The following is a 14,604-nucleotide window of genomic DNA, read 5'->3' as shown; positions in this document are numbered from 1 at the left end:
ATGTTTAATCTTTTCCCAGCTTTTTTTGTTCTCCTTTAATTTGACTAATACCTGACTTAATATCTGCTCTTGTTGCCAAACAAGAGCAGCTTGTATTTAGGAACCAATTTACAGATCCACATGACGAATACATGAGTGTTGCCAAATATTTTTGTGTGTGTGTGGGGGGGGATCCAAGGTGTTTGAGACAGGAGGGAGGTGGGAGCTGGGGAGGGACGAGGAGGCAGGGAGGGCAAATTGGGCGGACACATAAAAACTGTAAAGGATCCACAGATGCTGGATCATTTGGAAAGTCTGCCTGGCTGTTCTGGGGACGGATACAGTGCGCCAAACGACTCTCCTCTGAAGGGATTAAGGAGCCGAAAAGACACCGAACGCTTCCTTTAAGGCTCGTTTCGGCGTTTTTACGCCTGGACCGACTCCATTCTCGGATACTCGGACCTCTACTGATGGTAAGCAGATCGAACACAGATCAGACTTTAGAAACCAGCGCAGGGAAGGAATTCATGTAAAGGACACCGCTTCTTCTTTTAAACCTTTGCACCACTTTACTGCGGACATTTGAATAAGAGCGCACTGATCCGCGCTCGGAAACGTCCAACAGCTCGCAGAAAACGAAAGAAAAAGCTGTTTCTGTGTTTCAGACTTTATATATTTGTTTCGTGTGCGTGAGAGCAGCAGCCGTGACAAACCAACAGGTCATCCCCAATAACCTTTAGCGCCTGGCGTAAAAAAACAAAAAAAGAAAAATCGCACTTTTGCGCGTTTGGGCACCTGCGTCTGCTCCATGTCATCCGCGTGCGTAATCACGAGAGACGCAGCCGTGCGAGAATTATATATTTATATATTTATTTATAAACGTGCCACGCGTGTAATCTCAATTTTAATCTGCCGTGTTCATCCCTGATCCGCGTGCACGGATCCGAAATGTAACTTTTAACTGTAAATAAATCACGCGCGTTTCTGCGCGAATCCTGCACAAACCCTTTACGCAATCCCATGACAGCATGGCAAAAATGTGGACCGGATGAAAATCAACATCATTATACGCACGTCGCCGCGTTTTTACTCATTTTTCGAAGACATGATTTGGATTTTGTTTTATGTCACTTTTTATTTAGCGCAGTGAGGCGTCAACATTTGGAGGCCTGCAGGCGCATGGGCTTGGAGATTTTACTCTTCATTTCAGTTTCCCACACAAGCATGCTTTGGAATTTGTTTATTTATTATTTAATTAATTACACACTTATTTAGTGCGTCCATCTGAGGTGCGTATTTGAGGATTTTTTTTTTTTTTTAAATCACCTAATTTATTAGTTTTTCTGCCTTACCTCACAGCTGACTGAATACATCACTGACCTCAGTCAAATTGACGGTTTAAATTAGAGCTGTGGCCTTCCAAAAACAAAATAAATAAATAAATCCAATTTCAGTGATATCATGAACATTATTCAATATAACACATAGCAGGACTTGGAAGGATTCAGGCTCAGTGTGAAGCATCCATGCAATATAATTATATATATTTAATATCACATATGTTATTGGAAGCAACAAACAGTCATTACAGATATTTGGAAGGAGAATTAAAGGGTTAAAACTTATTTTATCCATTTTTTTCCATCAAAAATGGTTGCATTTCTTGCAACATTGCCTACACTGGAACTGCTCAGCATCATGGTTTAAACCTCACCACATGCATGTTTATCCTGCATGAATTCCTGCAAGTGACTTATCAAAATAAATGTGTTGGTAAGGTAACCACAGGGTGATACAAAGGTAAGTAAGTCCCTTCGGCTGCTCCCTTGTTTGCACTCGGGGTCGCCACAGCAAATCCAAGGTGGATCTGCATGTTGATTTGGCACAGGTTTTACGCCGGATGCCCTTCCTGACGCAACTCCACATTACATGGAGAAATGTGGCAGGGGTGGGATTTGAACCCAGAACCTTCCGAACTGAAACCAAGCGCATTAACCACTTGGCCACCACCCCTGCCAAAGGTGACCTCCTGAATTCACTGTCAAATTCATCAGGAAACACATCGGAAGGGCCATGTGCACCATCTGATCACATTATCTCTGGTCAGCGAGAGCTGGAGAGGCCAAGGGGCATCAAGCAAAAAAAAAAAAAAAAAATCCAAGGGCAGCATAGCATTGCACGCTGGTTGCAAAATATGCCGCTGGGTTCAAGTGTTGTCTCAGTGTGAATCATCTTAAAACTTTGAGACACTTGGAATTCTACATGGAATCAGTCTTTTAATAAAGAGGGAGGCGAACGGCTGAAGATTTTGGTTCCTCCTGCCTGTCTTACACCTTCTTTCATCATCACGGCACCACTTTTGCTGTCTGTCTGTTTTTGCCTGCAGCTTTCTCACTGACTGGTTACAGTGACGAGACATTCTGTATGCTCAGTGTTTTTGAGCGCTATGAATCCCTGTAATCATGGGAGAGGCCCGCTCTGTACAATGAGCACTTGTTGTCAGAGATGTGCACACACACACACTGGCGTTATCACCCCTTCACCCAGTGGGTAATAGAGCTGATCGTGTTCTGAAGCCTCTCTTTCTCACGAACATGCAAGAGCGCTTGTGCACATGCGCAGACACAAACTCACCGTTTAGCCCGAGTACATCGATCTAGTGTTATGACCGAGAAACCTGGGGGTCATTCAGAGGTCAAAATCCAAAGCTGGTGAGGGAAAAACACCCATCCTTGATCGCACGTACGGTGCACCGGCTGAGATGTTTGTGCAAATATGAGCCGATGCAGCTTGCGCAATAATGTGCATCTTCAAATGGTGAGATCTGCTGCCAACGGGTGGAAAAACCTGTAATGCCTTGACATTTAGAACTCCTGCATGGTCACTTTTCCCCAAAAAAGTGACGATTTTTTATTTTCAAGTATGAATGTTGTTTGGGTCCAAAAAGTGAACATATTTGAAGATGAATCACAGCACTGCATGGTAACAAAACAAAACAGAAAGTGGCACTCAGAGAATGCAACCCCAGTGCCAACACCAATGGTGCAAATTCAGTGTTTGTAATTTGGCGACACCATATTATAAGCTTCTTGAACCTTGACCTTTGAATATTCTGTCCAAAACTAAACTAACACATAACCCTTTTTACCATGTGTTAAACAGTCATGACTTTGGTTTGATCTTTCAAGGTCTCCCAAGGTTAAAGGTCATACAACCAATGGAAAGGAGACATATGACTTAAGACTACTAGTACCCATAGGTATATCTATATCTCTTCTACATAGTCCCTAAATAACATTAGGACCAAATATTGACCTTGCACTGTGACATTGACTTTAAACCAATTTTTTTTCTCAAAATAAAACCACTATGTCATTGGCTGACAGTCATTCCAGCAAGTTCCATTCATCCCACCAAATTTCACCATGTCAAAATTCTTGAAAACAAAATGTGCTACCACTGCACATGAGTGTATTTAAAAAATGTTATTAGCATATCAGCTGCAGTTATGCTCAACATGCTCCCAATATTTATAAATGGTCAATCCAGGCATTATACCAGTTAATCATTTTTGCATTCCCAATGTTTATGCTTGTGAAGGATCTGAAGTGTTAAATCTAGAATTTCAATCAAGAAATGGCCTAAAGACTGTGTATTATGAAATTGTCATTTGCTTTTAGAGGTTTATAGGAAACAACAACAAAAAAGGAATGTGAAGACTACAGAGAATAATTTTGTACAAAAACCCCCCTTGATTTGTATTATGTGGAGCAAAATCCACAAAAACACATACATATCAGCAGTCAGCATTTGGCTGTTTTGATCTAACGCTCTCCTGACGTAAAAGAGCAGAAGGTCTGTCATCAGCATCACTACGACCTGTGTGATCCATGAAGAGGGGAAGCGTTACTTTAATGATGAGATCCCTTTGAAACAGGCATATTTAGGTTCTTGTCTGGAATAATCTGAGTTGTCTGGGAGGTTAAATCTTGAGCTGGTTCACTCTGGGCTTTTCTATTTTGGATACACATTTTTGCACGTTTGATCAAAGCAGCCTTACTGGTTCCGTGGAGAATAAGTACCTACAAAAATAACCAAAAAAAAAAATGGTTTTTTTGGAGATTGTTAAAATGAAAATGGGTTAAATAGTTCTTTACAGCACATTTTTGGAAGGTACATTTTGTGTGTTTTAGATGAGGTGAAGCATTCACCCGTCTGTGCTGTGGCACATACCTCCTACATTCCACTTACAGTAAATAGCGAGCCTAGCCAAAATGATAAGCCTGAAAAAGAAACTGGGCCTCGCTCATTCATACACACTAAAGCTGCATTCAGTCTGTTTTGTGTTTTAGTGAGGGCTTCAAACCAAATTTTGTTTTCATTTGGTTAGTTCTGTGTAGAATTTTACTCTCTAGACTGTGGCTAATGCTGTAGGTAAGCTAGGCTATACTGGGTACAGTCTTTAGCATAAGTGGGGCTAGCTAGCTATTTCACCATTATTTCTGCTGACACATTAGCCTGTCTATCAAACATCGATGAAGTGACACCTAAGATTAACATTTATAAAGTGCATAAGCAAATATTTATCTCCTTTAGTTGGAAACAGGGAGACCACATGTTTTAATCGCCTGCTGCTGGAAGTGAACTCACCACCAAGTTACTGCAAGCAGATAGTTCTTTAATTTGTTAGTTATTAACTGGTTGCCATTTTTCAGAACATCATATGGAACGTCAAAAATATAAAGTTTCTGGCTTCATTTTTGTTGCTAAGAATATATCATTAGGGTTTTCATGAATCTGTTCAAAGTCTTGGTTTTAATGTGTGTATTTTCAGGAAGAGGGTCACTCCATCGTTCACCTGCAGCCTCCCCACACCACCTAACATTTCTTGGAAGAACGTGTCCATCGCCTGCTCCCCAACAAACATGGACTGTTTTCCCATGCTTTATTTTCTGTCGGTAAGTAAGTGGACCATGCCGTCTCAGTTTGTGACACATGCTGCATCATCGAGTGAATCACTGATTTTTCATTGAAAGTCGCTGTGGGGCCCATTGGGGGAAGAACATTTGTAGTGTGTAAACCCCTTGTCTCAGTGTAGTTTGAGGGACCACAACTCCTTATCAAGTTAAGAATTTGCTCTGACCCCGGTCCTGCCTCTTTTATTTGTCTAATCATAGTGGTGGAGAGAGAAGATGGGGGAAGGGGCAGAGTAAAGAGGAATGCCATGAAGATTACATTTAAAAAGGGTTCTTGAACCAGCTGTTTACCTTTGGAGGATGTCGCCAAAGATAAACTGCAAGTGGACTATCTGATCGAAGACTGCTTTACTGTAAACAAGGCCGACTAGACTATTAAAGCTAATTAGAGTCTGTCCTCAGTAGGGACACTTAGGGAAGGGTTTGATGAGTAAGATTATTTTGCAAGAGGTGAAGAACATGTTTGTCTGTTTAAATAGAGGCCTTTCTCTTCCACTTCTGTCTTTGTTTTGTGCCTTTTACCCCCTGTTCAGTCCTCTAATCCTTAATCTCCCACCTCCAGAGACATCATGATTCCTGGTAATCGAATGCTGATGGTCATTTTAATATGCCAAGTCCTGCTGGGAGAGAGCAACCATGCTAGTCTAATACCTGAAGAAGGGAAAAAGAAAGTTCCCGGCCTGCAGGGTCGTTCGGCCGCTCAGAGCCATGAACTGCTACGCGACTTTGAGGCCACGCTGCTGCAATGTTTGGCCTCAAGAGGCGGCCGCGGCCCAGCCGCTCAGCCACCGTGCCACGTTACCTGATGGACCTCTATCGGGCAGTCGGGGTGTGAGCGAGGATGCTGGGGTGCATGACATTGCTTTGAGTATCCAGAGAGGTCAGCAAGCCGAGCCAACACTGTGAGGGTTTCCACCATGAAGGTAAGGCAAAAGGGAGAGACAGCTTACATTAAAAATGCGACTGTTGGATGTTTGGGCTTGGACATTCTGACATAGAATGTTCTGGCCTAGATATTTGGTTAAAAATATGCAATTAATGTGGATGTTTGGGCCAGAAATGCCATCTTTCACACCTTCCTTGAGCCGTAACCCTAACCTGCAACCCAAACTCTCATCCTTTAATATTATTAGGAATAGAATTCTAGTTCAATCTATGTATTGAAACATTAAGATAAATGAAAACTTCAGATATTACTGTATTTGAGTGCCAGACCTTAGCATTACACCTAATATTATCAGCACATGTAATCACTTGCCGAAATGTCTTAGCACAAAATGCCTCAAGTCGAAATGTCTGGCACCAAGAAGTATCACTTAATTTTATTGTGAAAAAGGGGGTAAACAACCCTAGTAAAAGCTTTACAGCAATTGTGGTAGGAGTACACTTGAAGTACTCAGGGTACATTCCTGCATCGTCCAAAACACAAGTGTAAGGCAACTCCACCCTCTGACCAGAAACCAGTAATCCCAGGATGTGGTCAGCGAGAACTGACAAAAAGAGACAGAAACCATTTAGACATTTAAAGTCTTCTCCAGAGCCTCATTTGACAAAACTCGTAGCTGAAGGTAAAGTAAAACTTACTGATTTACACCTTGTTTCCCCACCCGGGAGAACCCAGCTAAAGCTGGAACATGCTCCTCTCCTCATGTCTCCAGTTTATATGAAGGTTCTTTTAGAAGGACCTTCCTCAACATGCAATTACTTTAATGCTACTCTGCAGCCTTCTAAATAAAGGCCCTACTGCCAGTGGTGTGGGTGCTGAGAGCAGCTCTATGCAGAGATTGGAAAACAGCCATCAGAAGTGAGTGCGATAGAAGGAGTGGAACGTAAGAAGAAGAGTTGGCCAGCTAGAAGGGTTTCTGTTTATTGTAACTTGGATCTGCTTCACTTTAGCGACAAAGGGAGAGGATCCAGTATGGCTTGGAGACTCTCCAGTTTGACGAATGGCTAAATGCAGCGTGAGGTCGGAAAGCAAGGCGGAGGAAACGTTTTGGGTCAAGCCCACGAAATCTTCGAGCGAAGGGGAGCCAAGTTAGCAAGTGAGGATGCGATCGAGAGAACCAAGGAGCTTTAGGCAGCCAGCACCCTTAGGGGGGAGGAGTGATGTAGGAGGGATGAGTCAGCCTTAATGGGGCTTGTCAACACACCAACACGCACATTAACTGCGTACCAAAGCTTGCAGGGAAGAAAGAACACCGCTGGAGGAGGAACATGTGCCTGTGATGCAGTGTGTACAGCTCTCTGCAGGCATTTGCCCTCCTTCTCCTTTGCTAAACTATGTTAATAATACGCTTTGAGCTCTTTTGAGAGGGAGTGCTCGCTTTTATGGATGCACCATTGTGCCGTCGTGTAATTCAGATGACTGATGTCCTCCAAAAACACAGTGAAGTACTGTCATGTGAAACAGATGGACAGTTAGTGAGGATATATGTATGTATGTTTCTTGGCAAAGTAAATTCAGCTTTATCAAGAAAGACGTCATCTCCACTTTGTGTAACCAGTGACACTTTGTTAGTTGAGGATCTGAAACATGAAACTGCAAATATACTGCCCAGTAGTCGGCGATACGCATCCCGGAAGGCCATGGTTTGAAACCTTGTCCATAACATGGAAAAATCTACAGGATTAGGGAGGGTGCCTATGTTGAATGGGATATGCCGTCATAACGCACCGGTCTTGTTTTAACTTTGGAGGGACTTCAATATGTTTGAAACTTTATTTTTCCTGTTCAAACTTTGGCATACTTTGGCAATCCTTTACATTTCCATGACGCCTAAAACGGTTTCATACATGGCATCACTAGGACATTTTGAGAAGTGCCAAGCTTGTGCTAAAAGTATATTATTGGTATACACACATTATACGGTATAATTCCGGCACACAACACCATCAGACCATACGATAGATTAGTTTTGTGGGCGACGCAATCTTCACACGGTGGTTTGTCATGGCTATATTCCAGAATGCATACCCATGAAAGTGAGAATGGGGTCTTAAGAGATAATGAAAGGGGTAAAAAATAAGAACACAGCATGTATAAAACTGAAACAAACTTGATAGTAATTATGAGAGTCATATAATGGGCCTTAAGACCTCAAAGTTTGTCTTTGTTCATTTGTAGCGGAGGCCCTTTGAATATCAAGTGCTTAAAGAAAGCCAGTTGATCCTCTTTCAACTATCAGAATTGTGATGGTTGAAACAATCATTAAAATCAGAGAGAAAAGCTGTGCACATGGTGCCGTTGATCCAAGGTGCTGCACCTGTCACACTCGTGGCACAGGTGGATAACTGTCTTAACGTTTTTTTTTCATACTTAACATTGACCCTTTTCCCTCAAACTGTAGTCCCCTCCTGCAATAATGTTTTCAGAGTGATGATGATGTCACCCAGGCTGTTCAGACTTAAGGCTTTGCTCTGCGCACTTGCACACACTCTGCCATGCACGAGAGTAATCGTCTCCAAACTCATTGTAAAACCGGTGTGTAAACTGTGCGCAGCTTCGTGCAAGTGTGCAAAGAAATTTTTAGATTTTCAACATCTCCATCACACATTAATTACGTGACTTCACATGTACATTACGCAAACAAGTCAAAAACACTGCGTGCGAGTGCAAGTGATTGCGTCTGTGCACCGTATCAGAGTGCAGCTCATCTGATCCATTATAAATGAGATGTTAAATCTCTCATAAATGTATTTTTACAGCTGCTTACAAGAAGGGATGAACAATGCAACTGCTTTACCAAGCTATTACAATATAAACATGACTTTTTTAGATGGCTCCAAATACATTCTCCACCTCATTAAGTGTGTGCGTGTGAGGAAAAGCAGCAGCTGGAGCGCTCCTCTTTGATTCCGGAAGCAACTAGAGGCATTTTCAATAGCCACTCAGACAGAAAATGAGTAATCCGCTACAAAATATTTATTTTATATACACAGCATCCAGCACACAAAGTGTGGCAGCCAGTGGAACAAAGCGCGGCGTCCAGCTGGAAACACAGCAAGTGGGATTGTCATGATGATGTGCGCGGATCTAAGTTGTGCAAGTGTCAGGGCACCTTTATTTTGTGTCTTAATACAGCCCTTCTTAAGCATTGCTTGAACACTGGTGGATACAGTGTGTTTATTGGTATTTTTGAGGGGGTGTTGTGTTGAAAAACAGTTACGAACAGTGTTGTCCTGTGGTGTTTTTCTTCATGAGGTAAGAAGTTTCTAAAAGAGTCGATCCAAATCAATATATGGTAGACCTGAATGGGACAAATGTACGATTTTGTCCTGTTGTCTGATTATTTCAGGTTACTCATGTGTGCGCTTATTGTGCTTTGGGCCAAGCACCTAAACAAAGACTTTTTACCAAACCCTGTGTTGGGTCATGTTTTAACCAAATAAACAGAATAAGAAAAAACGGGACAGATAAGACAGCAAGATACTGTTATTGCTATTCAGCTGTGTGTGTGAACAGTCAAATGCTGCAGAAATATGCTTTTTCCCACTAATTCAAGGAAAAAAGATATCATGGACAAGCTGATAATGGGAAGAGTAAGAAACAGGTGCAACATCCCTTCCCACAGAGCAGAATACTTCAAGGGAAGGCCTGAACTTTAGTCCAAGTTGAAAAGGGGCGAAGTAGACATAGAAAAGATGTGTGCAAGCACACTTTCATTTAAAAAGCTTGGATTGAAGATGTGAGCACTGTCTTCCCCTTATGAGACCTTCCCTCCCATAGGCTTCAGATAAATGAGATTCTCCTGTGTTTGTCTGAATCCTTAATGATTATTCGTGACAAAAATGATGAATGTCTTAAGTGAACAAACTGAAGAACTAATGAAAAACACAGCAGGTTTTAATAATGAGAACCACCTGGGTAAGATTAAGGCCTGGGTGTGAAATAACAGGGGTGGATTGAGCAGGAAAATAGTAGACACAACATTCCTTTCCCCAACAACGGTGATCTTGCCAGAAATCTGCAGACTACGCATGGAACAGGGAGCCTCCGATGTGCTTATACTGTAGTTGTGCTACGTTACTCACCACCCTCCTTGTAATGCATGTTTCAGCAAAGTGCTCAGAGGAAAGCATTGAGAGAAGTGTTGGATAATCCTTACAGATAGATAAGGATGCATGGACAATGCAGTTGTAATTTCTTTAATTCCCCGAAGGCTTTGACATGTGTTCATGTTCGTTATTTTGCGTCATTTTTTTTGTTGGTACAAAGCATAGTCTTCATCCTGAACGTCATGGAATTGTATGAGCAAAACATCCGAAGTTTGTCCTTTTGCTTTTTTTGTTTTTCAGAGCACATGGAGAGAGCGCACGATCTGGACGAGACAATGCCTCTTCGCTTCTTGTTCAACCTCAGCAGCATCCCAGAGGATGAGCTGCTCTCGTCGGCGGAACTGAGGCTCTACCGCCACCAGATTGATGAGGCCATTGCTGGAGCTGTCTCAGATGACCAGAGACTTCATCGGATAAACGTGTACGAGGTGTTGAAGCCCCCGCAGGCCGGCAGCTGATCACGCAGCTCTTGGATACGCGTCTTGTGCGCCACAACACGTCTAGCTGGGAGAGCTTCGACGTCAGCCCGGCTGTGCTACGCTGGACACGTGAGCGCCTTCCCAATTACGGGCTGGCTGTGGAGGTTTTGCACCTTAACCAGACACCGCGTCATCAAAATAGACATGTCCGTATCAGCCGCTCACTACACCAGGAGCCGGGCGAGGACTGGGAGCAGCTGCGCCCTCTCCTGGTTACATTCGGCCATGACGGGAAAGGCCACCCTTTGACGCGCCGGACCAAACGCAGCCCTAAGCAACGGGGCCGCAAGCGCAACCGTAACTGCCGGCGCCATGCGCTGTATGTGGACTTCAGCGATGTACACTGGAATGACTGGATAGTGGCGCCTCCTGGTTACCAGGCGTATTATTGCCATGGGGAATGCCCCTTTCCTCTGGCAGACCATCTGAACTCAACCAATCATGCCATTGTTCAGACACTGGTGAACTCTGTGAACAACAACATTCCCAAGGCCTGCTGCGTGCCAACAGAGCTCAGCGCCATCTCCATGCTTTACCTAGATGAACATGACAAGGTGGTCCTAAAAAACTACCAGGAAATGGTAGTGGAGGGCTGCGGCTGCCGCTAACATGCAAACTATCTAGAACTCGGACTGGGCAACTTGAAACAAGCAAAACAGACATTAAATCAGAAGGTCTTTACTCCCAAAAAATGTTCACTTGGACCCCTATTTATAACTTTTATGTTGAGGTGTATGTTTGTCTCATCATATCATATATTTTGACAAAATATATATATTTATATCTACATATTAAAAATAAATTGAGTTCTTATTTTAAACAAATAAAAAGCTGTACAACTTTTCATAATGTACATTAGATTGTATGTTTTTTATTAAGAAAATAGTAAAAACTGTATCAAATTTATTTACTGGTAATATTTATTGCTTTCCATATAATATACATTTTGGAGAAAAATAAAAACATGAATTGCTTCCAGTGATATACATTCAGGTGGATTACACGATTCATACTTTGTGTATTTGCGTAAATGAGAGCACTGCATGGATTTGTCACTTAAATGATTCTGCAAATGAGACGAAACAAAACTTTGAATCCAAATTGTAATTGGCCTTTAACATCCACAGTAAATTGATGAATTTAAAAAGACACTTAAATCCGATTATTTCTGCCTGTGAAAGAAATAAACGTGAAAATGCATTGAGATAATTAGTACAAAATGTTGAACTTGCAAATGTGTTAAAAATAACAAACCCTACAAAATACCAACACTATGAAATGTATGAAAATAAAATGCTGTATTTTTGTATTTGAAAAACATTAAAATGTTCTTAAAATGTGCCGACTGATCTTACACTTTACCTGCACACTGATACACATAACCAGAAAATCCTTAAAAAGTGACAAAGAACTGTAGCTGTGATGCACTCAGTGAGTCATTTGGCACCTAATATAGAGTGAAAAAGAACGTTTTTGGACCACCTTAAAAAAAAACCACTTCAGTCGGTAACACTGAAACGAAATAAGTAGATCCAAATTAACATAACGTGTAACATTTATGGCAACTTGTTCCTTTAGACAAACATAATTCTTTTAAGTGTTATCATTTGGAGCATTTTCTTTAGATTTTGTCTTTCTTCAATGTACAATTAACAAATTAAATATTTTGAACTTACACATTTCTCCCAGATTGTATTTATCTTTCTGATTGTATCAGATACTATTTTATTGATGCAGCTATATTTTGTTGTCATTGTTCACTTTTTTTTTTTTTACAAAAGTATTTTCAGGATTTTTAAAATAGAAAAATACAGAGCACAGAGGTAATTAGATAGAAATTACAATGAAATGGTTTAACATCCCCACAAAATACTGTTTTATATTTTCATATAAATTATAAATGCATTTATTTGAAATCCTGTTCATCCCAGGGGTTATAAAAATCTGCTTTGGAATAACATTCCTTGCAAAAAAGCAAATAACGAGCAAATCAGTCTTTTCTAACGCTCCGTTTCATTCCAATAACAGAATGATGGTTGCTTTATCTGTCGTCTCATAATTGACTTGATCAAACAAAGTCAAATTTATGGAAAAACCTCACCTTGTGGTACGGAAATTTCCTATAATAAATTTTCAATAATCAATACCGTGGCATAAATGAAATATCATTAAAAAAAGCAGGCCTTTGGGTATAATTTGTGCTTATTGTTCTCAAATTTCACTTTTATGTCAATCAGGCCAACATGTGGCGGTCGAACACTCGCTAATCTAATTGCACCCGGGCGATGTGAGAGTGATTCTATTGTTCCTGACGTCCTCACATCGGGGGCCTGATTGCGGCCAAAGTGTTCTGCCCCGACACAAGGCGGCCGAGTCCTCAGAAGAATCAAAGGTTAGACGCTCTGTCTCCTGCCTTTGTCTTCAGCGGCTCATGCCGGCAGAGCAAAGACGCCTGTCTCCAACCTGTGCCCCATCACACAATAGGCTTCTACATCACTTATTTACACGCTGACGGCAGGCCCAAATTATATGATAATGTTTGGAGAGAGCGACTCCTTTGAACTGTCGGCTGAGCTTTGTTTCACAAAGGGGGCCCTGTACGCCCGCGTGTCTCTGGCTTCATTTCAACATAAAGGGGACAGTAGGTGAGCTTAGAATGACATATAAAGTGATTTCTTTTTTCTTTGTTTTAAAGAAAAAAGTTAACTTGCATCAAAAGTAAAGCGATTTGATTGGCGAGTCATATTTGTTACTGGTTTTCTGGAGCCGTAGGGCCTCCTGAAGATCGCCTTGGCTCTCCTGTGATGCTTTCATATCATTGATGGATAGACCCAAAAAGAAAAGAAGGGAGACTGCTGGTAAAAGGAAGAAAAGAATTTAATTTTGAAGTGGTTGAAGGCAGACGAGAAGCGACTAAGGGTGGGAGGTGAATGTATGCGCGCGTTTGGGGATGTTGACAGTGCAATTACAACATTTCAACTGATCTCCCCTTGAAGTTGAGAAAACATCAGCCGGTCGTGGTAATTGTTCTTTCTCCGTACACAAGAGGACACACTTTAAAATAAATAAATAAACCAACTCGTGTTCCACTCTTAAAAGTTTGTATTTTTGAGGAGAAGCTCAAAGTTTTGATCCTTGAAACAGATAAATGTGAAGAATGTGGGATCACAGTGGGGGATCAGCTTGAGAATTGGGGTTGGGGTTGTGTGTGGGCGGGGGGCTTTAAAAATCAAATTGAGTGCTTTGTCATTCCTATGTGACGTGCCGCTCGGTCTCCCTGTATGTGCCCGTTCTCACGCAATTACAGGTGAGTCATAATGTGGCGGCGGCTCCATTCATGCTACTCGGCTAATTGACCCGGTGAACTTTTCAAAAAGCTTTTATTTGGACACTCTGCCATAAAAGATGAGCCTTTATAGGTGCGAAACCTCGCCGGTGGGAACAATGGAAGATGATCGTAGTATCACGGCCTTGTTGGAGTGGGCACACGTCACAGTTCCATCACCAAATTATTCTTTTTTTTATCCCTAACAGATGAAGATTGGATGATCTTTTACAGTTTAGACCTGTTTGATATGGGTGCATAAATTTAATTCTGTATCAGAAGTACAGTACTGTGCAAAAATCTTAAGCACCTTAGAAATTCTGTTCAAAGTATTGATGTTTTTTTCTTCATTTTTAAAAGCCAATTTTGAAACTTCCAAATGTTACAGATCATTTTTATCAAACAAAATAGTATGTTGAAGAATGAATAAAAATTCAGATGAATAAAAACGATTACTTTGTAGGGTTACAAAGATGGAATAGTTATAGACAAATAATAAATTAGCAAATCAACCCAAAATAATTTTTTAAATGCCGAGTCACACTAAATTATTTTGTTTCAACTTGTCTTTATCGTAAATTATTCAACAATTTGCGTTATGTTTGTCATTTTTTTTAAAGCCATGCTTAAGATTAAGCATATTACCTATACTTCCGGCTTATGTACTTCACTATGCAAACACATTTGAAAATACATGGTTTTCTTTCTATTTCAATGTTCATTTGCATGAATCCTGAGATTACATCAGTTGTTCAAAAATTTAGAAAAACACACATTAAAAAAGTAGGGC

At 41.2% G+C, this 14,604-nt stretch overlaps 1 protein-coding gene across 1 annotated transcript; it reads left to right on the top strand.

Moving 5' to 3' along the window:
• Positions 1-231: 231 nt before the first annotated feature.
• Positions 232-11,463, top strand: bmp4 (bone morphogenetic protein 4). The gene is given in 8 exon segments (XM_034195566.1): positions 232-452; positions 4,814-4,937; positions 5,518-5,696; positions 5,699-5,774; positions 5,776-5,861; positions 5,864-5,878; positions 10,251-10,457; positions 10,460-11,463. Coding segments are annotated over 6 exon segments (1,194 nt in total). The 5' UTR covers positions 232-452; positions 4,814-4,937; positions 5,518-5,524; the 3' UTR covers positions 11,098-11,463.
• The last annotated feature ends 3,141 nt before the right edge of the window (positions 11,464-14,604 follow it).

Source organism: Thalassophryne amazonica, chromosome 19, assembly GCF_902500255.1.
Source record: "Thalassophryne amazonica chromosome 19, fThaAma1.1, whole genome shotgun sequence".
In the NCBI taxonomy this organism is placed as follows: Eukaryota; Metazoa; Chordata; class Actinopteri; order Batrachoidiformes; family Batrachoididae; genus Thalassophryne; species Thalassophryne amazonica.
Note: the sequence above shows the minus strand (reverse complement) of the source record. Positions and strands in the feature narration are given on the sequence as shown.